A 23,185-nucleotide genomic window follows, 5' to 3' on the forward strand; every position below is an offset into this window, starting at 1 on the left:
AGTTAGAATTAATCAAGGTTTGATTAAAATCTGCTGGATTCCGCCTGGCATAGAGGGTGGGTCACTGGAGGAACACAGCTAATAATGGTCAAACTATTAACCCCTTAAGAAGGTCATTAACGGATAGTTTCTGGGCCAGACAAAAAATGGAGAAAGCGCCTCCCTGAGGTGAGAGGTAGCAGAGACAAAAGGCCAGAGTTTCAGGAGGGAAGGGCAGAATTACTGTGGGTGGTGAGCTAAGCAAACGGGGAAAGTGCCAGTTTTGCAAGCTGGGGAGGGGGAAGTCAGAGCATGAGATGGGCAGTCTGTTTTAGGCTGCGGGGAGGGTCTGATACAATCTTGGAATCTGAGGCTGCAGCAATGGAAGGATCAGGGCCCTCTTGGGATGTGAATGCTCTGCATTCTCTCCATGTAGGTTCAGGTTGTACAGTATATATGTGTAAACAAACCATGCATCATGTAGACACCACAGTATCTGCCGTATCTTCATGTTCCAAGGAAACACAGACCCTGGCAAGTGTGCCTGGTACCCCTGGAATCTCACACCGCTTGGAGACTGGAGTGACGTGTAACAATATTTTGAACTTCTAAATACTTAATAAGCACTCACATTTTCAATCTATACCGTGCCTGCTCATAATTGTACCAGAATTATTAAGTGAGCATAAAGTGATTGGAATGTATGATTATTCCTGCTGACGGCCATGAAAGATTAACTGGATTAAGCAACACCAAAATGTTTTCCCTCGTGGCAGTTGGCCAGTTATGCTGGCATGCATTGCTGGGCCTGCCCAAAACATTTTGCTGCCTGAGGCAAAGAACAAACTGGCACCCTCCCCTTCTACGTACAGAAGCTGACTGGACAGGCAGTTGAATTTTAGGCTGTGTACGCACAATCCCCTTAAAGCAATTTCCCTCAAAGAATTATGAGCACTGCAGTTTACCCCTCACAGAGTCACAATTCCCATTAATAGTGCCCAGCGTCCAGAGTTATTTGAAAGAATGTGCTTTAAAAGTAGAGTGTGTATGCTTCACTTCAGCACTGGCAATGAGACTGTGTTCTGCACATGAAGGAAGCAGATTAGAAAGTTCTGGAAAGGATGTCTGTTCTCCCAACAGAGAGGAATGACTGAAGGGTTCAGGAGAGAAGCCTGAGAGGTTATCCTGTTCATCATATGCTGCCTAAAGTGGTCACTTCACTCTGGCCAGCCTTGATTCATAAAGGGCGAGTTGTGTCTAAGGAAATCACACAAGACACTGTGTGACCTGCTGCAGTGCAGCTCAACCCCTATCCTGACATTTCAGTTCAGTGTAGGACTTTGCTTACAGATAAGGCTTCTCACTACATGGGCTTTTGAGAGTTATAGGAAGGCTATCATAAGGGGACAAGGGGCATGTGATTGACTTAACTCTATCTGCTAATCTATCATGTTTATGTAAAGCCTAGTGCAGATTAGATAGCAGAACACTTTAAATGGTAGATGATAAGAAATAAACTAATATAGAGTGGGCAAAGTAAATGCCCTGACAAAACCCTGTAATCTATTAGAATTCAGGGCCTGAAAAATCCCATTTAAAAAATCACATTAAGGATCAAATGCTTAATTTAAAACTGTTGGTGTGTAGTTAATAAATGGAGCTGGAATAATGATCTGCAGATATTTGGGGAGCATTGTGCTTAGCTTATGGAATCAATAACTTAAAATAATACAACACTGGGAACAAACTAGTTTTGAATATTTACACAACTGTTCCTTCATCAATTCCATGTCAGTTTCCCCCTCTTCATCTAACTCTTCCTTCTTTTTTACATATATGACATGGTATGGGGGGTGGGAGGGTTGAAAGAGGAAGGGAGTGACCCTGAGATGAGATTGTGAAATACTCAGTAGTGTGTAAGACCACAAACATCTCTCTCCCACAGCAGTTATCAGATAAATCAGTGAGGTTGTGGTGAATGACATTCTTTTTCTAAAATAAAGCTTTTGCTAGGAGGAAGAAAATGGAAATAAAACCCAGTTTCAGAGGGCAATAGAGGATAAAGTCCAGGAAGCTGGATGTTATTAGACTTGTATAATTTTATACTACTCTGTTGTGACATTGCTTATTATGTTATGTGGGCTGGTGTTTTTTCATTGTGGATTTTATTGTTGTAAACCTCCCATGGGCACTTTTTAATGGAAAGGCAGAAAAAAAGCAGCAGAAACTTGGCCATTTGTTTTAACGTTTCCAATGCTATTTATTAAACATACCTATGTTTATGAAAAATCAACACAGCTCACACTAAAAGCAATGACTGAGTAGTGCAAGGAGCTTCCAGCCTGGAACAACCACAAAGCTGTAATGGAAGATAGTGCAATTGTTTTATCTCTATCCCATACCTTTTGGTTAAGCTCAAGTTATTACATGAAGCCATGAAGGAAGGAGTTCAACAGAACATGGGTTATATAAGAAACCTGAAAAAGATCTGGGCTCTCATCATGACTTGAGAAATTAGTTTAAAAAACAAAAACAAAGCATAGTCTCTCTCAGGATTGCTTAACTTCTTATAGGTATTTATCGGTTCTAGCCATAGCCTGCATTTAATGAGAGGAATCAATGACCTCTTCCTTTGTATAAACCACCTTGTTTGCAAACCATAAAGATTGCAAAAAGAAACTGAAGACGGAAGTCTCCCATCACCTCCATGCTTCATAAGGAAAAACTATCAATGCTTCTTTAACAAATGACAACATGGAGTCATTTCTAATTCAACATAATACCATTCCAAGCTACACCTTTAAAAATAAAGGCTTTTTTATTGGCTTTTGGTTTTTTAAGTCTACCATTACAGAAACCTTAGAATAACTTCTTTCAGCAACTATAGTTTCTGCTGTCAGGTAGGAACTGGATCACAAAGATACAGAGTCACTGCTTCCAAGCTGCTTCCGTTTTCTTGGCCTCGATTCCTCTATAATGAAACAACCTCCTCTTTGTTTTAAGGAGTCACTTTCTTGTAGGTAATGTGAAGGTGCTGAGTCATTGGCTGCGTAGTGGTTGCCATGGAGACAGTCTGTTCTAGTTTCCCATCAGAATTGAGCCTGAATTTTCTAGTAATCTAAGGAGGGAAATAGAAAACACATGGCTTATTATTTGATCCTGTTTATAATTCAAGAAGAAAAACAGCAGCAAAGCAAACCACTGTCCAATGACTTGAACCAAATCTGTGTCCTCAGGACTAGGAAGCAAAATGGCTCATCCCTGCAAAATTCTACAGAGAAAATATGAAGACCTGCTTATATTCCCACCACCCAAGTATTATTCAAGAGGAACAGATAATACAGTGGTGCCCCGCAAGACGAATGCCTCGCAAGACGGAAAACCCGCTAGACGAAAGGGTTTTCCATTTTTGAGCTGCTTTGCAAGACGATTTTCCCTATGGGCTTGCTTTGCAAGACAAAAACGTCTTGCAAGTGTTCCGATTTTTTTTCCGCTCCCCCCTTTTTCTAAGCCGCTAATAGCCTTTTAGCCGCTAATCCGCTAAGCCTTTAATAGCCGCTAAGCCTTTAATAGCCGCTAAACCGCTAATAGCGCTAATCCGCTAATAGGGTTGCTGCGCAAGACGAAAAAACCGCTAGACGAAGAGGCTCGCGGAACGGATTAATTTTGTCTTGCGAGGGACCACTGTATATCCCATAAATCAGGAGAAAGGTGAACTATTTTGTTCAAGATTTTTGCTTATATTTTGTACCAGGATCCTGCGCTGAGATCACTCAACCTTTCAACAACTATGGAGAGAAACACACAAGACAAAATGGTGAAAGAAAACAAAACCCGCTGTTAATCATTTGTGATTGCTTTACTCAGCATTGTGCCTCATTTGAAAGCATCTTCTGCTTTCTAATTTGCCAAGCTAGGTTTAAACCAAGTATGAGAATACGAAGGCAAGGAATTACAATACTGAAATTGCAGAAAACCGTGATGGAGAATTGGATTAAACATAAAGGGGAGGGGGAGAGAATAGTTTAGAATTTGATAGCTATGGAATACTGGAGGTCTTGCACCAAACAGCCCATAAATGTAAAGCAAGGCACTGTAGTCAGAGCACATTTTGGCAGAGGCCAAAAACGCCCCTCCACTTATTTCAGTAAAAGATTTCTGCACACAATCCAAGGTTTTCTGTATGCTAAGTTGGTGCCCTTTACCCTTTTTTGCCATAGTTAACATGATTTTTAAAGAAGAGTGGAGATATCCGGGACTGCGGGATCCCTGCCAAAGAAACCCTGCCAAAAGTTATTTTGTTAAGTACAACTGCAGCAAAAACACCCACACCCCACCAATATGCAGCTATCGAAACAGAAAAACTTCAGCTCCATGAAAGCTCTCTAATACACTTGTTATTTCGAACCATATATTGTGAGGAAATGCAAACATAAACCGCACCAGTAAAATCAATTTCCTGTCTTTATTTGAAGAGGTCTACAGAACAAAATACTTTCCCCCTTTTAAAACAAACCACTGAATATTGGTAATTTTTACATAATCACCCAGGAAATGTATCCCAAACATTACAGGCAAGATAATCTGAGACAAGGAAAAGGAGACATGGGTGAACTGGGATGTGTCTCCTGCTGCTCTCGCCAGCAATAGAAAGATTAGCTTGACCCCAGCAACTGGCTGGGAGACCTATAGCTTCTGGGAGTTTGCTCCCCCCCCTCCAAAAGGAACTCAACGGCAACTGTAAGTTGCCCTACGGCTGCAGAAATCCTTAAGGGAATGGATGGAACAGGATAAAACCTGAATAAACAAACCTCTGGTGTTATTGTTCCAGTGTTGGAACTGAATTAATATGAAGAGTGAGTGGTCTTGCTTTTTCATGTTCTTGATTTATCAGGGCCTTAATATTTAGTACATTAAACCTTTAATACATACTGATAATTACCATGCTTTTCAGATAACATGCTTTGCAGGTGAACCTTGTGTGTGTGTGTTTTGCATTATAGGTGGGCTTGAGCACACTCAAACTGGAGATTATGAAGTTGACTTGCTTTCACCAGCCACAGCAAACGTCAAACATAGTTTAATGTTCAAACAAGGTTACTTGTGGTTAATCTAAAATGGAAGTGGAAGTTTCTCATCTCCTTATGTTAGTGCTAGAGGAGAGGGGGAGGAAATAGCATATAAGCCAAGGGAGGAGAGGCCAGGCTTGTTCTTGTAATGCATCCAATTACATTCAAATTGCAGCCTGTGCCTTTCCCAACTCTAAATTCTACAATGCTTTGACTGGAAATTCAGGAGCTATTTTTATCAAATGTTTTTAACAGTGGCAAACCTTGACATCTCTACAATGAACTAAGGGGTATGTTGCATTTTTGAAGCACCCACCCTCAGACAAGTCACTAGAATATAAACAGAAGTATACTGGAATACTGTTAGCGTTGCTTTGCCGCAGATGCAGGGTACAATGTAGGTTAAATGTACCAATAAATTAAATTAGTTCCACAGTCCAAAATTATTCAAACTATTTTAACATTATGTATTGGACAGCTATAAGCAACAGGGATGTAAGAGGGTGAGTGTTTGTAAACAAGCAGTTTACAAAAGGTCATAAATAGATATTCTGAGTATCTTTGTGGGATGTGGTTTTGTTGTTAGGCAATAGTCAAGAAAAATGAAAAATGTAAGGGTCGTAGGCTTCTTTCAGAACATCTGTGAAATGTAGGATCATTATATTTTTAACTGGCCACCAAAATTTTACATTAACTAAATGGTTAAAAACTCTTTTATAGGGATGCTAAGAGTTGTAGTCCAATAACATCTAGAAGGCACTAGGTACCTCCACCCTGGGGCTTCACAATTACTTTTTTATTTTTAAAAAATCCTTTCTTTATAATTCATAACATTTGCATAATTCTGTATATCTCGGAGCTTGCTGTTATCTAGAAATGAATCCCTGACTTTTGAGTGGCCCCATTTAGCTTCCAAACTGATTGACACTCAGTCACCTGAGTTCATCTTCAGTAGAAACAATTAGGATCTGCAACAGAATGTTCCAATGTATTATCATTTCCTAATAGGACTCCTCTTGTTCAGGGTTCAAACCAGTCAGTTTGCTCCAGGGAGCCTTCCATCTACACACATCGCTTCTCCGCTTTTCTCTTTCAACTGATACTCAGCCTTCCATGGGCACTGAACATGTTTGTTTTAATATATACTTGTGTACTTCTGTAAATCTTGGCATTCCACTGAATGTGTCATTGCCTCCCTCTTGTTTCTCAGTGGTCCCATTTCTGTTGGCACTCACTACCCAAGTTCCCTGTTAGAGGGAAGGTTGACAGTAGCCCTCTCTCAGTAGCTGCCCTTCTACAAAATAGACAAGACCTTTCATTTCTCCGTCATTTATCTGACCTCAATATTTTTTTCAGGTCCTCTACTGCTGTTCTCGTTTTACCTCTTCTACCAAGTGCTTAATGCATTTTTTAAAAAATTGGCACAGATTGCACAGTAGCATGAAATATGAGGATGGACAGAGCTACTTTAAATTTTATAGAAGCAGACTGTCTACTTGACTTTGTCTTTTTTCTCCCCCAAGGGAATGTGTTTGCTCTGCTAAGCTCTTCAACTGCAAGAGTCAAGGCTGCCTGATGAGGAATAATACTCTAAGACCTTGTACAGTGCTACCAAATAATAAAAATTATTATTAAAAGAGCAATATGCCTTACATGAAATTATGTGAACATGAAGAGGAAAATATGTATACAAAGAAAAAAGAAAAGGGAGGGAGGGGGAGGGAGGGAGGGACAGTCCTACGAAGAGAAGAGACCTGTTGGCTAGAAGTATGAGAAATTCTTGGACAGATGAAATCCTTGAGATCAGGTAAGAAAGTGAGTGAGGGGTCTAGCAACATTTGTTTTTGTTTTTTTACAATGCCTATGAACAGTCACAGCCTGCGGAGCCAGCAAGCACTCCATCAGCATGGTGTTTTCTTGTGTTGCCTTCTAACAGAGCAGAGAAAGTGGTGGCAAGCACCAAGATAAATGTGCCTCCTTTCATCCAAGTCATAATTAAGGGTCAGCAGGGTAAACAGCCCAGGGACAGGACATTTCTGTCTCTCTACAAACCAGGGGCCTTCCCAGGGCAGACATCCATATTAAAATAGCCAGAGGACACCTGAGGACAATTTTTGTCTCTTCTGTATAGTATCAGGCCAGCCAGAGAGAAACCTACTATTCAATTCAAGAGGAAAGAAAAGTCAGGACTGTTGAAAGACTGGGAATGTCTGGTACAAAATACTGAAAATTTGTTCCTGCTTCTGAAACCCCAACCAACCAGTCTTGTTGGGGTAAATGAGGGCCCCCCAAATTAGGTAACCACAGCCTTGACATGTGCCATAGAGGTTGTGGGCAGGAGAGAGAATATTCACTAAAATATCCTATCAAGTCAGGGGTACACATTTTGGTCAGAGTTTTGCAACTTCTGAGTATGAGCAGTTTCTGCTAGTGTAACTATCAACCAAGCAGTGCTGCTGCCAATCTGTGGGGAGACGGATTGATAGAAAGGTCTGCTGGGTACAAAAATCGACAGATACTGGAAATCAGTTACAAAAACTAGGTAGGGCTGAAGAGAATGTCAAAGTTAAAGGCTTCCTGGGGCATGAATGAGTCAGACACTTATCCAGTGAGGCCCTGCACCACTCTTTCTGATTAGCTATATAATTGCAGGCACATCTTCCTCGCCACCCTTTTCCTGTGTGAGATCATAATCCTTGGCCATATCTGGGACCTCTTGTGGTCTAAGTGGTTCTACTGTACTAGTGAGTTCAAAGGGCCCCATCATGAGTCTGCCTTCTGCCATTTCCTGAGATGTGGAGCTATAGGAAATTTGGGTTCAAGTCTAGATGCTCTTCCTACCTTCAGCATCTAAAATAGTTGCCGCTGCCAGAATACACAAAAGCTTTCTTGTAGTCACTTCAGCATCTCCCTTCTGCAGGAACTGAACCCTATCTGTTTTATCCCCCAAATTTCGGTAGTTGTTTGCAGTCTGCTTGCCTGCTGACTAAGGGTTCAAATCCCTAACCACTGAAGTTCATAGCTACAGATGTTAGTTGCTCTCTCCTACTCTTTAGTGGTCTTTTTCGAGCTGCCCATTTCACCTTGTGTGCATGCCCTAGGTTGGGAGATATCATATACCTCTTCAGGCAGGCAACAGAATGTCAAGTACGGATTTGTCATACCAGTTCAGCTGGACCACACCTAAATATACTCACTTGCTCTACATGGGGTTTCTTGGCAAATGAGATCCTTGCTACGGAGTGGGAAGCTATAGAAAGCTCCTGCCCATTAACCTCTCCTTCCTCCACCTCTACCAAACCTGGATCAAGAAGAGAAATTATTAATACTGACACAGTTCATAGAGCTGGAATACAAGACAACACTTGGCTTATAAGCAGGCAAGAGAGATTTGTTGAAAGTACGGCATCAAGCCACTTTCTGACTACTTTAAGGGAAGCCAGTTTTAAAGCAGAAAGAGGGGGAAACCTGCTAATGTAATTAGGCTAGTACCTGTATTCTGAGCACTGATGAAGGCCACCTTGTTAGTGTCAGGTTTGATGCGGATAAATCCACATTCTCGGTGCATCGGTTTCCTGGTGTCTGGATGGAAGGCGTTGAATCTATTAGGATAGGAGGATACTAATATTACCATGCCTCTATAAACACATCCTCCACACTTTTTCAGAATCATCTGTATGAAATGAAAATAGCGCTCCCATACCTGTCCTCAACAAACAGTAAACCCGAAGTCCCATTTAAGAAGCACAGGATCATATTCAATGCAAGTCTTATTCAGAATAGACCCACTGGTGTTAAGGGCATTTCTAACTTATGTTCACTCACATATGGCTGAAGATAGTTTCTTGGATATCTTTTTTCCTCTCTTGGAAATTTGTACATTCTTTTAACTATGCACTGCATTTTTGCCTGTCCCATTAGATACTTGTCAGAGTATATTTTTCATTTTTCTTGGCAACTCCAGCAACTCCTAATAAGGAATATTGAGGTGTACCTGTCATCGCAGGAGTAGTATGACAGTGTTGTTCTTCCTCGACATAATACGCTGCAGTAATACAAGTTTCCTTACACATAGCACTCCTGAACAGTTCTTTTAAAAACTACAGAACTGTGCTAGTAAAAAAAGTGCTGATTTTATACATCAGGTCCAAATGTCATGTCGGCAGCAAAGAAAGCTTTCTTCCATAACCGATGATGTTTCTGGATCATTTCCTACACTGCATTTCTGCAGAGGTCATGCAGAGGAAGAATGGATGCTCACTTCTGGCCTAAATAGTCCCCAAGGAGCTAGGCAATTTTGCCATTTACAGAATCAGCTGGCAAGTAATATTTTAAAACACAACTCTTCCTTTAAAGCAACATTATAGGGGTTCAAATATTCCCAGATAGTGAAAATCCGTATTTCAGCTGGGCAATTTAGCAGAAAGAGTTATGCAACTAGAACAGGCATGTGGCAGAGTGCATTAAATTCCAAAGCACACTGAACCAACCACTTTTTAAAGGATATAAAAACTAGCAGCTTTAAGCAGTGCTTCCCCACCCCAAAAAAATAGGTGCCAGTATTCACCACAAAGTTGTTACAGTAAGTGCCACAGTTTTTAACAACAACAAAAAGAGGTGCTGGTACTGCATACCCTTGAGTACCTCCTGGCGGGAAGCCATGGCTTTGAGAAAATAATATCATGCATAACTGCAATCATTGAGGAGGTGTTTGTTTATCTTTACAACAGCATAAGGTGAATATCCTTTCAACCCTCAAATTTCACTTTCCATTTTAAGAACACAAAAGACTGCTCAAAATTCTAAGAAAAGCTGTTTTTCTCAAAACCAAAACATGTTACATTTCCAACTTTCCATTTGTGCTTATATAAAAATGCATCTTTTTTTGAGTCAAGAGAGCTGGAAAAATTTCAAAAATATATTGAAAAAATCTTTGTAATGCCTGGAGGATAATAAATCATACATTTGATCACGCCCACTCTTGCTTGGCTCTGGGAAAAACATTCCATTCCCAGGCTACCAGGAAGGACCCCATTAAGCACTTAAGCCAACTAAAAGAAAGTGTCCAGAACTACTATATCACAACATCCCATATGACCACTGTTCTCCCGCAACACATTCCTATGCCATTGAAGCCCCTTCAATCTATTGTTCCCAAATCCATCATACAGTCACTGCTGCTTTCCCCCACCTAATGTGACAGACTTGTATTCAACAAATCACCTGGCAGCCATGCATAAAAGGAATTCCATGCAGGTGAATAACTAGGCTGGTGGAGGAGGGTCATCTCCAATCTACTTGGTAGAAGGCCAAAGTTTGAGAAAAACCTCCTCTTAGCAGGGCAGTATAAATGTTGCTGACTAGTAAATTTTGGGGTCTTATTTACAAAGTCTATGATCCCTAGACACCCAATTCCTTGGTGAACCCACAAACAGTTGCATAGCTACCTTGACCCTGCAGCTACCACTGCCTCTTCCACCATATGTCCTGCTGTTACCTTTCCCAGGCACACACAGGATGGGAGCACTGGGAGGGAACGGGAAGCAGGGGGAAAACAAGATCATAAGGGGCTTATAAAGATTTTGCTGCCTATTTACTTTCTTAAAGTGCCTGGGAACTCAATTTTGCACTAGAATTACTAGTAGGGATGTGGAGGTGTTACTTCTGTCCTTTCATTTATGTTTGAGGTCTTTAAGAAAACTGACTGCATCGCTAAGGATGACAACTAAATGTAAAAATCTATGTGTGATAGGTTAATAGCTGCTTAGCAGCTTCTGAAAAACAGGATGTCTATTTCTAGGAAGAATTTGATTTATATTCTATGCACTGATTTTATTTAAATTGATTCTTAGCTTGTACCTCACTAAGAGTCTCATTTGATAAACAACACAGATTATTTCAAGGTGTCCCTGTTGCAGAAAAAAACCCTCAAAAATAAGGAAACTTACGAAAAATTCAGCATGGGTTGCCCCACGTGAGAGATGCACACTTCTTCGAGGTATTGAAAGGGCTTCATTGAAGGGAAGGTACCATCTCCTGGGGGGTCTGATAGCCAGGTGCCCAGCATCCAGGAGAGAGGCTCAACCACAGGGTTCAACTGCGGGGTTTCTGTGAGAAGAAAGAGACTGAGGGTAAGAAAACTGCACCAAGACTTTGGGCAATTAGCTCCTACCACGTCAATGTTGGCCAACTACTTTGCATTGGTGAGACAGTTCCCAGTAGCCATGTTGCGTGTTCTACCATCCTCTTTCATTTTATCTGTTTTTATCCAGCTCTGGCAACATGAGAGTTGAGGTGGGTCGAAAGTTCAAAACAAACAATTTTCATATTTTACAAACCTGGCTCGAATTTTGACTAGCTATGTGCATATAGGCTCCTTGACCATTTCTTACCCCCCTCAGGGTCAAACTATATGTTACAGAGAAAACCTGCAATCAAAGCAGCAATGCTGGGGAAGGGCATAATTACCCCACCATCAAATAAAAACTGCTGGAACGTTCACAGTCCTGGAGAGAAGAAGAAGAAATAATAATACAAGTATATCATTTTCCTAAATGAGGCTAACATAAATTTTCAGGCATGGAAAAATTTCAGCTGGAAAACCAGGGTTGGGCAAAGCTGTACACACCCAAGTCCCCTTCATATTAATACTGAATATGCTGCCGCACATTCAAATAGCTATATATGTGTACACAAAGAGCTACTAGCTATATACAAATAACTGTATCAATGGCAAGCATTATTTTAGACTGAGAAAGCAATGTAATAACAAAGCTATAACCTGTAAGTTGAGAAACACAAGTAGGAACCAGAACAAAGCATTGTAGTCTTCCCTGCTTCCTAACAGGAATGGTCCCATTCAAGGCTCAAGCCAGATGAATGAGTGATTGATGGTACGCAAGACTGACATAACTATGCTTTGGATGAACACCTGACCTCAGTGTTCTCAAATGTCTGCTAACGTCCAGCAGTATCTGATTTTCTTGTTCTTTGATGAGAACTCAAATAATAATAAGATATTGGTATAGTAAAATGGATGTTTTCTATAATTCAATTACCATTGTAACTCTTCAATATAGTACCCCTGTCTACAAGCACCCAAAGCATACTTTCTTTAAAAATGAACACACAGAATTCTACAGACTGGCTTGTCCTTTTAAAAATTTGACTGCTCCATGCAAGATGGCAAGCACTCCATGCAAGTGGTATAGTGCTGCAGGGGCAGGCAGGGACGAAACACTTATTTTCCACCAGGGACAATATCTATATCTTTAGGTATAATTTTATTTTATATGGGGTGCTTTCCAATTGCTGAAAGCAGAGTAAATAAGAATTATTTTTGTTGTGAAGAAATTATAACTTGTGAGTATATATTTTGGTGCTCTACTTATTATTTCAGTTTATGTACTAATGTTATGCTTGTGTTAGGCAAGTCTATTCTTTTTCAATTTTTTAAAAATACAATCAAATGGGCATAAAAGGATATTTCAAAGCTAACTTTACTCTGCATAGAGCAGTGAGAAGTGTGATGGGTGATGAGCTATTCTGAAAAGCTCTCTTTATCTGGGCAGATTTCAATGAAAACTTTTCCTTCCATCTCCTTAAGCATAAAATGGTGGCAATATTTATGACAAAGCACAATTTCCATGCAATTACGGTAGTATAAGGTCATGCAAAAGTCTGACCTCTCTTCCTTGAAGAACATATGCAGTTTATAACAAAGAAACTTGTGGCAACTTGAAGACTAAGAATTTATTATGACTTAACTTTTGTAGACTAGAGTCCATTAATTTATAAGAGGATGAAAACAGGAAAGCTTGCATAGCTGAAAATGTGGTTTTTGCTACCATCTAGTGGCTCAAGTAATAATACAGCAATTCAAAGCAGCCTTCCCTGAAAGGGTGTAACATGGATCCATATTATCTGCTCCTTTTTGTTGTTATTTTTGTCACTTTTGTTACCTGGAATGGTATCACTAAATGAGAACAAAGAATAATTGAGAGGTCACTGCTGGACCTTCCAGATTCACTACATTAAGAGCTCATCTAAATACACTTGCAAAGTTCCAAAGGCACTGAATCCTTTGCAGTTGTATCTTCATGACAAATTCCATTGCAACACATGCAATTTGAAAAGGAATATTGGACTGCAAAAAAATGACAACCTTTCTGTTAGATTTGTACTAAGAGGTTGTTGGTCAGAGATACCAGAGAATGCTGACTCAAAGTTGAAATTCAACTCAAAGTTATTCAACTTATCATCCAGCCCGGACCGGTAAGGATATCTATGTTTATTTTTACTCTAATGAAGAAAGAATGTGAACTGGAAATTCGTGCAAAATGTTAGATGACTAGCTGGTCAAAAATCTTATCTGATTCATAATCAGCTATTTTTTCTTTTTTTAAACACATAGAGAAGCCCAGGGTGTTTTACAGTACATCTCCTTCCTCATTCTCAACCTTTCATACAGTACATGTTAAATGTCATATTGTGCAACTCCAAAGCACACATATTGCCTTGGAAAATCTCCTTAAATACAACCGATAAGTTGATTCTACCGCTGTATGGTCTGTTTTGATTCCTATTCTTAATTACTATTTTAAAACTATTTAAAGTAAACTCTGTATAGGTTTTTTATTAAGCCATATATAAAACTTGCTAAATAATGCAGATATTATTTTATTGTACTTTCATTGTACACCCCTGAGGGTGGCCAAGAGTGTTTGTTAACCAAGTTCCCCTCTCACCATAAACAGAAGTTAACTGACTAGGAAGGTTGTGGGCTCTTCCCTGTTTTACTTGTAAACTTTTACCCATGATGAAGAGATAATACAATCACAGAATTGTATAGCTGGAAGGGACCACAATGGTCATCTAGTCCAACCCTCTGCAACGCAGGAATCTTTTGCCCAACGTGCGGTTCGAACCCACAACCCTGAGATTAAGAGAGTCAGACTCTACCAACTGAGCTATTTGGATCAAGGGAGCAAATGCATAATTCTGAGGTCTCATTCTGAATACAATCCCATGGACCACACAGCAGCTCCAAGTAAAGTTGCAGAGTGCAGGTGCACTGTGCTCTGTTGAGACAACAAATCTCTGCACACAAAGGCTGAGAACAATGGCCTGCAGGATAATTTAAATAGGCACGAAACTTAAGAAGAGCTCAAATAGAACCCAAATCTCCATTTTCAGAATGTCTGAAGTGTTTCGATAAAAGTGTTAAGCATTTTAGACTGTACCTGTGTCTGTTTCAATGCTGGCCATATCGTGCAAGATTATTTTTAGCTTGTTCACTCTAGATCGCTTATCATTCCCTATTCTCCAGGAACACTGTGATGCAATCTAGTAAGACAAGACAGGAAACAACCTTGGGCCTCTACACAGAGGTTGCCCCAGTGTATTCTGGGACTTGTAGTTTAATTTAAGCAAGCTATGGAGAGAAGAAACCTACAAGGATGGCATATACTGTGACTCATAATTCCTTTCTGGCTACTACTGCCTTTTCATAGACAGAGGATAAGCTACATAAAGGAAGTTAAAGGCAAACATATATGTATTTACATTCGAGTTTAAGCAGTTAGTACAGATGGTGATCATTTCGTGCAGGGGTTCCGTTCCCAGCCCCTGCACACATTGGTGGAGTGTGCGTAAGTGTGTCCCTGCCCATTATGCTCCACCCCATCCCCCTTCTTCTCTCTTCCAGGTCCAAAAGGATCTGCATGTCGGTAATTGTGCACTGATTGGAGATGCCTAAAATGGTTGCCACCTGTATAGTTGAGTAGCAAAATTCTACTTGGAGCCTTTGCTGCGATGCAAAGGGGAAAACATAAAGCAGGGGGAAGGCTTTACATATACTCATTTGCAAATAATATGCGTCTCAGCAATAATATTGCATACCCTCTAACATGTCCCAGAGGAAAACCGGGACACACGTCTTTCGGGGCCATGGAGTCACGTGACTTGTGCAAGAGCACAGCCCCCCAAAATGGGATGTCCCGCTTAAATCAAGACAGTTGAGGGGTATGATATTGCAGATTAGCAAAACTGCATCAGTAATTCATACAAATTGAGATTTTGTCAGGCAAAGTTATATTGAGCCTACAACTCAAAGTTATATTGAGCCTACAACTTTGTCCTTCGTTTCTTTCATTCTTATGAGACAAACTAATCTGTAAGTAACAGTGTCCACACAGAAACATATTCCTTGTTTCTCTACAGAGCACACGCAAAACAGTTAACAACTGTTCAAAACATCAATCAGAAGTTGTTGTTGTTACTAAGGTTATTACCTGCCCTTCACCAGCAGGTCCCAGGGCAAGTTACAATTTAAAATTTAAAACAAATTACAGTCAGGGGAATAGCCTGATCACTGCTAGCAAGGTCCTGCCAGCTAGAGTTGATGGGAGTTGTAGTTCAACAGCTGGGGACCCAAGTTTGAGCAACACTGGCCTAAATCAGCACAACAAACTAAAGCAGGGGAGGCTAACCTGTGGCCCTCCAGATGTTGCTGGACTACTTCTCCCATCACTGGCCATGCTGCCTGGGGTTGGTGGGATGGCCACAGCTGGACAGCTACAGGTTACACACCCCGGTCTCAAACCCTTAGGTAGTAAATAGGTTTTGTATATGAATTCTGAACGCCTTCATCACAATCCAGCCAGGAGAGGTATGCACATGCCACCTCTCCCTTATTCCCTTATAGGCAAATGACTTCCACTGACCTCTTTGGCAGCAAGGAAAGGAGAACGTGTGGCAAAACCTTCCACAGTCCTCAGTGGCTAGAGTGTTTTATCCTACCTCAGCTTACAGGTCTTCTTCTCCAATGCGGAGATGTTCCAAGTAAATTTCAGGCAAAATTTGGCTAGTATACCTAGACAACCCTGATGTTAGGAGTAGGAAGGAAGTTTGGCCCCTTCCCCTCCGGGGCTCTGAGGATTTTGGTGCACACATACAAACACACTCCACTGGAACACCTGACTTGCTAGGTCTTGGCCACATCAGCACTACTGAATCTGCACCGTCATTCCACTGTCTGCTTCCTGAACACAAGAAATGGCCATTTGCCTAAGGTAGGATTGCTCAAGGACCATATTATCTCACAGGAAATCTTCCAAGGTCATATGCCAGTAGCAGGTAAGCCAAAGGCAACAGATGTAACTCTTACCTTTTGTTGCTAGGCAAAAACATTCACTTGGCTTTTAACTATATATGGGCTTTTTCTGCAGACGGTCTTTTTAATGCTGGATTTAATGTATGTATGCCTCTGGTTTTTTCCTTAAAACACTGTAAGCCACTTTGTACAGTAAGCTACATTCCTGCCATGCAAAAGTTAGAGGTTTTGTACACACACATACACATGGTTCTTCATTCAGAGAAGGATACATTCCAGCCAGGCAAAAGCATGCAGAGGATGCAGGGCTAGTGATGAGTGTGGCCTGGGGGGAGCTCCATGGGATGGCTAGAAATGCCCGGAGGGCTGCAATTGTCTTGCAAGCCTATGGCTTGAGCAGCATTTTTTTTAAAAAATAATGCATCTTATTTTGGGTATAACCAACCACAGAGCCTAGGACTTGCCGATCAGAAGGTCGGTGGTTCGAATCCCTGCGACAGGGGAACTCCCGTTGCTCGGTCCCTGCTCCTGCCAACCTAGCAGTTCGAAAGCACGTCAAAGTGCAAGTAGATAAATAGGTACCGCTCGAGCGGGAAGGTAAACGGAGTTTCCGTGCACTGCTCTGGTTCGCCAGAAGCAGCTTAGTCATGCTGGCCACATGACCCGGAAGCTGTATGCCGGCTTCCTCGGCCAATAAAGCGAGATGAGCGTCGCAACCCCAGAGTCGGTAACAACTGGACCTAATGGTCAGGGGTCCCTTTACTTTTACTTTACCTTTTACAGTGTACCAACTGCATGTCAAATGGTAATTGAACTGTGTTTGGGTATAAGAAAGCTACACATTCAGAGGAAAAGCATGCTGAGAATTCATGATATTCATAAATGAGAGGTATATGATGGATAAACCGGATTCCCAAGCAACTTTCAAACAAGTTTTAAAACTGGCATATTAATGACTCACCCATAGGCAGTAATGCAAACAATCGAAACCCCTAAAATGTAATTCTAAGGACAATATTCCTCCTCTCCTCAAATTTCAGAGCACTGGCGCATGGCGTATGGGTGGGGAATGTATGTGTGAATGTTTCGGCTAGGGTAGGACGCCTGCAGCTTTCCTAGTTGTATAAAGAGGAAATCTCAGCAGATGTGGCTTGCATAACAAGCCACACCTGCTGCTGAAATTCTCTTTTTTACATGACAATTTAATGTGCGGGTTGCTTGGCCTCTTTTGCACCTGACAATCCTAGTTTCAACAACAAAGCATAAGAGTTTGCAAGCAGTTTCATTTTCAAAAACTGGAGGCTATTATCACCAATAATAATAAGGTATTTTTAAGGAAATGGGCAGAATTCATCTAACACGGACTTCCACTAGTGCAATGGGACGTCCTGCCCTCTCCTCTCACTGCGTGCCCCCTGAAATTGGCTTGAGAACCCACAGACCAACACTGAAGGGGAAGAAGAGGGGCAATGATTCCATCTGGCAAGCTGCAATGCATGCAGTGCGTTCATTATAATGCAACATTGAATCCCACCCATTATATTTAACTAAATGGCTTCATATTCTTATATCAGTTTCGCCCTGGCTAAGAGTGCAGAAGATACTGACCACAGTCCTGGGACAGCAGGTTGCTCAGGCATGGGAAATTGATCCTCTTCAGTTCATCTAGTTTTTCCTTCAGCTTTCTAACTTGGCTGTCGGAGCGACTGATCTTTTGTCTCAACTGCTTTAGCTCTCCATTCTTCTTCTCTACCTGCTCTCTCAAGCAGCACACTTGACTTTTGCTCTGCCTAGAGGAGAAGCAATACGAATGCAGGGAATCAATGAGCTTGCAGGCTCCTGAAGCAGACATGATGACCTCATTGATGGACATGGGGTTGGCATCCGTTTCTCCCTTCTGACCTACAACAGCTTCTGTTGCTGGCTTAGGGGTCAGATCTGCAGGAGAAGCAGACATGTTCTGGGAAGGTTTCTGAGGGATAGCAGTGAGAGTGGAAGTAGAGGAGGATTCTGTTAAACTAGTATCCTGCTCCAGAGTGTTGCTACTACAGCTGGGATCCGCACTTCTCCTTAACCTTTTCCTTTCTAGTTGCTCTTTTGGAAAAGATGACCTCTCTCTAGTGTGCTTGGAGAAAAAGCTGTAAGAGTGAAGGGAGCCAATAAATTTGCATGCGCCAGACACAGGAGGGGTGAAGTCATCCTCCGATATACCACTTTTGTCCATTTTCAAATTCCCAGAATGGATAACTGCTTCAGAACAATCCTCCAGAGTCAGTTTTCCTGGCTTATTTTGAGATACTTTTGTGACTAGGTTATCTGCTAACATCCTCCTGAGGGAGCCTTCAAGTTGGTCCTGGAAATTTTCTCCCTGCTCTGACATTGACCTGATTTCAGCTTGAAGAGTCACTTGCTCTATTTCTTGAGTCCCGTGAACTATCAAGTTTTGGTCAGATGATAAGATTCCCTCAACTACCTCACCGCTTCCTTCCTTTGGTTGATCGCCATCTCCTTCTAGAGTCTGGCTTGCTATTTTCCTCCTCCTTTTGACATAATCCCTGCTCTCCCCTCTTTTCTCTGAAATATGGAAGATGGTTGGCACAGCTGTGGGCTTGAGCAGCCGGTGCTGGTCTTCGTGCCGTTTTGAAAAACTGTCTTTAGTAAAGTGCTCGCTGCAAAGAAAGGAATACTTGGTGGGAATCCAGTTGTCCCGCTGAACTGCTTTTAACCACTGGATCAGTCTCTTTGAATCCTTTAAGGGAAACCTTCAAAACAGTGTAAAGGGAAAGCATTACTGTGTATGCTTTTTGCCTAGAGCTTTTCAAAGTAGCTTATACATTGAGTTACGTTTAAGAGCAACCTGAATTTTATAAAAAGACAGTCTGTTAAGATTATATTGCAAGGCGCAGAAATATGCAGCAGTAATTACATTTTCTACAAATCAAAATTTGTCATGTATGTTAAGACTCTTTCAGCTTTGAACCTATTCATTCATTTTTTAAAATGCGGTAACTCTGGACTAACTGAAAACGGTTCTTGCAGCAAACAGAAATACACACAATTCAGTAACATTAATGACAGTTAAAATATTTTTATCATTTAGCCACTTGCAAACAATTCTTACAATCCAACCAGCAGATTTAAATGAGCTGCCAACTCCTATGCAGGGTCAGATATGGTTAAGCCTATTTCTTTCCAAGGGGCTCACCTAACTTTGCATTAGGTCAGGCTGAATGATAAGAGGCAGCTGGACAGATGGGTCTTCTACAGGGAAAGTACTATAGTAAGGGCACCACCACTGGTAATCTATTGCTGAACTTTATATGGTACCCTAGTTAGGTTATCCCTGCTATACCTTAAGTCTAGATTTGGGAGCTTAGCAGCTAACCATATCACAATGTATTTGTACCAGTCAGAAATATATGTCTATCCCTGACCTAGTATGGAGTTACGCAGTCTTCCAGCTTAGTCTGAGATCACTGACCCATCTACCTCAACAACTTTCTCCTCAGATGGCACATAAATATCCTTCTACCTTCCTTCCCAGTGCAGTGCGAGATACAGACAAATAAGAGGAGAGGGTGGTGAGACACTGCTGGGGTTACCACTGTTCACTCTGGGGAAGAGAAAATGTAAGCCACACCAAATAATGCATGTGCATTTATATGTTTGCCTGTGACTTGGTTCAGGCAGAAGTGCATCTGAAGGTATGTCAAGTGTTGTTGACGGCACTATAGATCCTGATCAGCACTGTAAAGTTAAAAGAGCAAATAGTGTGAATGGAAAAACTCCATCTGGCTCCACTATATCGGCGAGTTATCCATGATGAGAGAGGCAATCTAACCCATTAACCTGCTTTGTGAAACAGACTCTTCCAAACTGTAGGGAGAGAATATCAGGAAAGGTATAAAACAGTCTGAAATTACCACTTCAACACAAAGGCAGAAAAAATGGGTTTTCAAGTGTCAGGCCTTCTGATTCAATACACCTGACACTGAAAAGCTGGATGGAGACTATGCCAGTTTCTCATGTCTATCATGAGCAGACAAAATGCATTCTGGGAGCTAACAGGAAACCTGTGGTGCTACAGGCCAAAATGATCACCTATTGTGGGGGCGGCTTGCAGGATCTACTTTATGTGTGTGTTTTTAATAGATCTCCAAGATCCTCCAACTGAAGCCAGGCAGGGGAGCAGGACATACTTTAACAATGAAGAAGTAATATGTTCAACTCAAAAATATGCTATATTTAACTCATTCAAGGAAAACTAGAAGTGTAATAATAAATAACATCAGCATTGTTGCTGATCTACTGCAAATTATATCTACTGGGATATCCTTTTCCAAGTTCTGTTCACCCATAGTGCAAAATGCCATTGTTGGATGACAACTTTTCCTTTTTCATCTATGTCCACTTTAGTATTAGTTACTTCTGTTACAACAGAAGCTGCTGCCTCAGTGCAGACCAAGTAGGTACAGTGGTGCCCCGCAAGACGAATGCCTCGCAAGACGGAAAACTCGCTAGACGAAAGAGTTTTCCGTTTTGGAGGTGCTTCGCAAAACGAATTTCCTATGGGCTTGCTTCGCAAGACGACAATGTCTTGCGAGTTCCTGCTGGTTTTTTCCCTCCCCCCCTTTTTCTAAGCCGCTAAGCCGCTTATCAGCTGATCCGATCAGCAGATAAGCCGCTAAAAGCCGCTAAAAGTAGCTAAAAGCGCTAATCCGCTAATCCGTCAATGGGCTTGCTTCGCAAGACGAAAAAACCGCTAGACGAAGAGAATCACAGAACGGATTCTTTTCGTCTTGCGAGGCACCACTGTATTATAAAGTATTTATTTTGCTCAATTTAGATGTCATACCAAATCATGGGTAAGGAGTGCAATCCACTGCAGGTTTACCAATGACTAAGTCTCACTATGTTAAGTGTATAGGATCTAACTATTATGGTTTAGCATGCTGGCTGAATTGATATGTCATGATTTGCAGTCAGTCAGCAAACCAAAATCAGAAGCAATGGTTTGAAGTGTATCTGCACTTGCAAACTACATTATGTCATGTCTGAAATAACAAATTATAGTCATGGTCTTTGCTTCATTTCTGGAGTGCAAAGCAAAGGGAAAATGAAAGCAAACAGCTTTAAACCATGATTTGCTTGTACATTGGAAGCTCAAAACATGATTTGGGCTCTAACCCACACATAGGCAAACTCGGCCCACCAGATGTTTTGAGGCTACAATTCCCATCATCCCTGACCACTGGTCCTGTTAGCTGGGATGATGGGAGTTGTAGTCCCAAAACATCTGGAGGGCCAAGTTTGCGTATGCCTGCCATGGTTTGATGTACTGTGATATCTGAAGAAGTGTGCATGCACACGAAAGCTCATACCAATAACAAACTTAGTTGGTCTCTAAGGTACTACTGGAAGGATTTTTTTTTAAAGATATCTGAAGTAAGCCTGTGCTTTGACAAAAGCAATAGCTGTTGGTCATCAGTCCCACTCTAAGAAACAATGTAATGCACTTTGCTACTCTCAGTGACAGAACAGTTTATGTAATCTAAATCTGCATACAGTCTAATACAAAAGGGGGGGGGGGAAACAATATGTGGGCAAAATATGGAGGAGTATGACTCCCATCATCCCTGACCATTGGTCATGTTGGATTCAATTGACTAGACTTAGGAGTCCAACATCATGTGGAGGACCACAGATTCCACAGCCCTTCTCTAGATCAGAGACAGCACCCCTTTGCTGAGAATCTACCTTTTGCCCTGATTGTGAATTCTTGGTTGCTGCTGGAAACAAAATGCTGGGCTGGATGAAATTTGCTTCTTTTTCTCAATTTATAAATATATATTGTTTTCTCAAGTTATTTATAGTAAACTCTGCATATCTTTTCAACTTAGCTATTTGTCATTTCTATATGCATGGGTGTGGCATATTTCTTAACGCTAGGGAATGCTCTTCTTGCATGCTACCAGAAAAGCAAAAAATCAGGCATTTCTAATTGTTGCCATCTGCCGAGATGTTTGCTGCACACCTGATGGGCAAGTTGCTTTCTCCAATGGGTGCATACACCTTATTCCCAGAACTCTGACAGGACGAGACAGGCAAACTTACAAACAGGAAGGCTATGTACTCACACCTGTGCTCCACACCTTAAAAGTGGGGCTTACTTTTAGAGTTCAGGACGAACCGCCCTGGAACCTGTTTTCAAAGGTTGCGCTTCTGCTATAAAACGTGGGAAAGTGAGAGACGGACGGGGCAATGTGTCATCATCATCATCATCATCGCCATAAGGAAGCATGTGCAGAGTGCCTTGCTCTGCCTTCCCGGGGGGTGGGGGCACAGCCCTGACACACCTCTCTCAAAATTAGGTTAGGCGGCCGGAGTTGTATTGGCGGAAAGAACATGGATAAGGGATTCTCTTTTGTTCCTCGATCTGCCTGGGAGCGGGTGGAGGCGAGGTAATAAGGGGGGGGGGGAGCGAATGCAAGCAGCCAGGTATGCGAGCGGGGCACCCCGTTTCGTGAGGCATCAGCCCGTCAGGGTGCTGCAGGCAGCGGAGGAGGAAAAGCAGGAGGCTCCTCGCCCGCCTGATGTCACGGAGAAGGAGATGGGCAGGGCTGTGCTCGAGTCGCCCTCCCAGCACCAGGTGCGACCTGTTCCTGCCCTCCCCCTGGTTACCTGTGGAAGGAGACGGCCGCTCGACCCCGGGGAGCTTTGCCCTGCCGGTTGGAGCAATTCAGCGCCGCGCAGCAGATCACCATCTCGGGAGGCCGCGCGGGCGGCCCTGCCTCTCCCCCCACCTCCACCTCCTCCTCCTCCTCCTCCTCCTCCCCCCGCTCCGCGTCCGTACAACAAGATGGCGCAGCCTGTCGAGTCCCCTCAGCCGCCTCGCCGCACCCTGAACGGCCACTTCCGTACGGAAGGAGCAGCCGTTTCACAGGGGCGGTCCTCAGGCGGTGTTTGGTCAGAGCGTACGTGTATCTACAGCACACTTGCCTTTTTAAAAAACGACAGCAACGGC

The 23,185-nt window shown here is 42.1% G+C and overlaps 1 protein-coding gene across 4 annotated transcripts; it reads right to left on the minus strand.

Moving 5' to 3' along the window:
• Nucleotides 1-2,778: 2,778 nt before the first annotated feature.
• Nucleotides 2,779-22,994, minus strand: THAP4 (THAP domain containing 4). 4 transcript variants are annotated; one of them, XM_081191212.1, is made up of 6 exons: nt 22,843-22,994; nt 17,770-18,923; nt 10,997-11,156; nt 8,541-8,650; nt 8,246-8,349; nt 2,779-3,097 (listed from the first exon to the last, which is right to left on the minus strand). In XM_081191212.1, the coding sequence occupies exons 1-6, from the start codon at nt 22,923-22,925 to the stop codon at nt 2,978-2,980; spliced, it is 1,731 nt and encodes a 576-aa protein (XP_081047338.1). In that variant the 5' UTR covers nt 22,926-22,994; the 3' UTR covers nt 2,779-2,977. The 4 variants fall into 4 exon arrangements, with proteins under 4 accessions (XP_081047338.1, XP_081047340.1, XP_081047339.1 ...); XM_081191214.1 differs by having other exon boundaries at nt 17,770-17,951; nt 22,843-22,979; XM_081191213.1 differs by lacking the exon at nt 22,843-22,994 and adding an exon at nt 19,651-19,759.
• Between the last annotated feature and the right edge of the window lie 191 nt (nt 22,995-23,185).

The sequence above is a fragment of the Podarcis bocagei genome (genome assembly GCF_964188305.1).
Source record: "Podarcis bocagei genome assembly, chromosome: 4".
In the NCBI taxonomy this organism is placed as follows: Eukaryota; Metazoa; Chordata; class Lepidosauria; order Squamata; family Lacertidae; genus Podarcis; species Podarcis bocagei.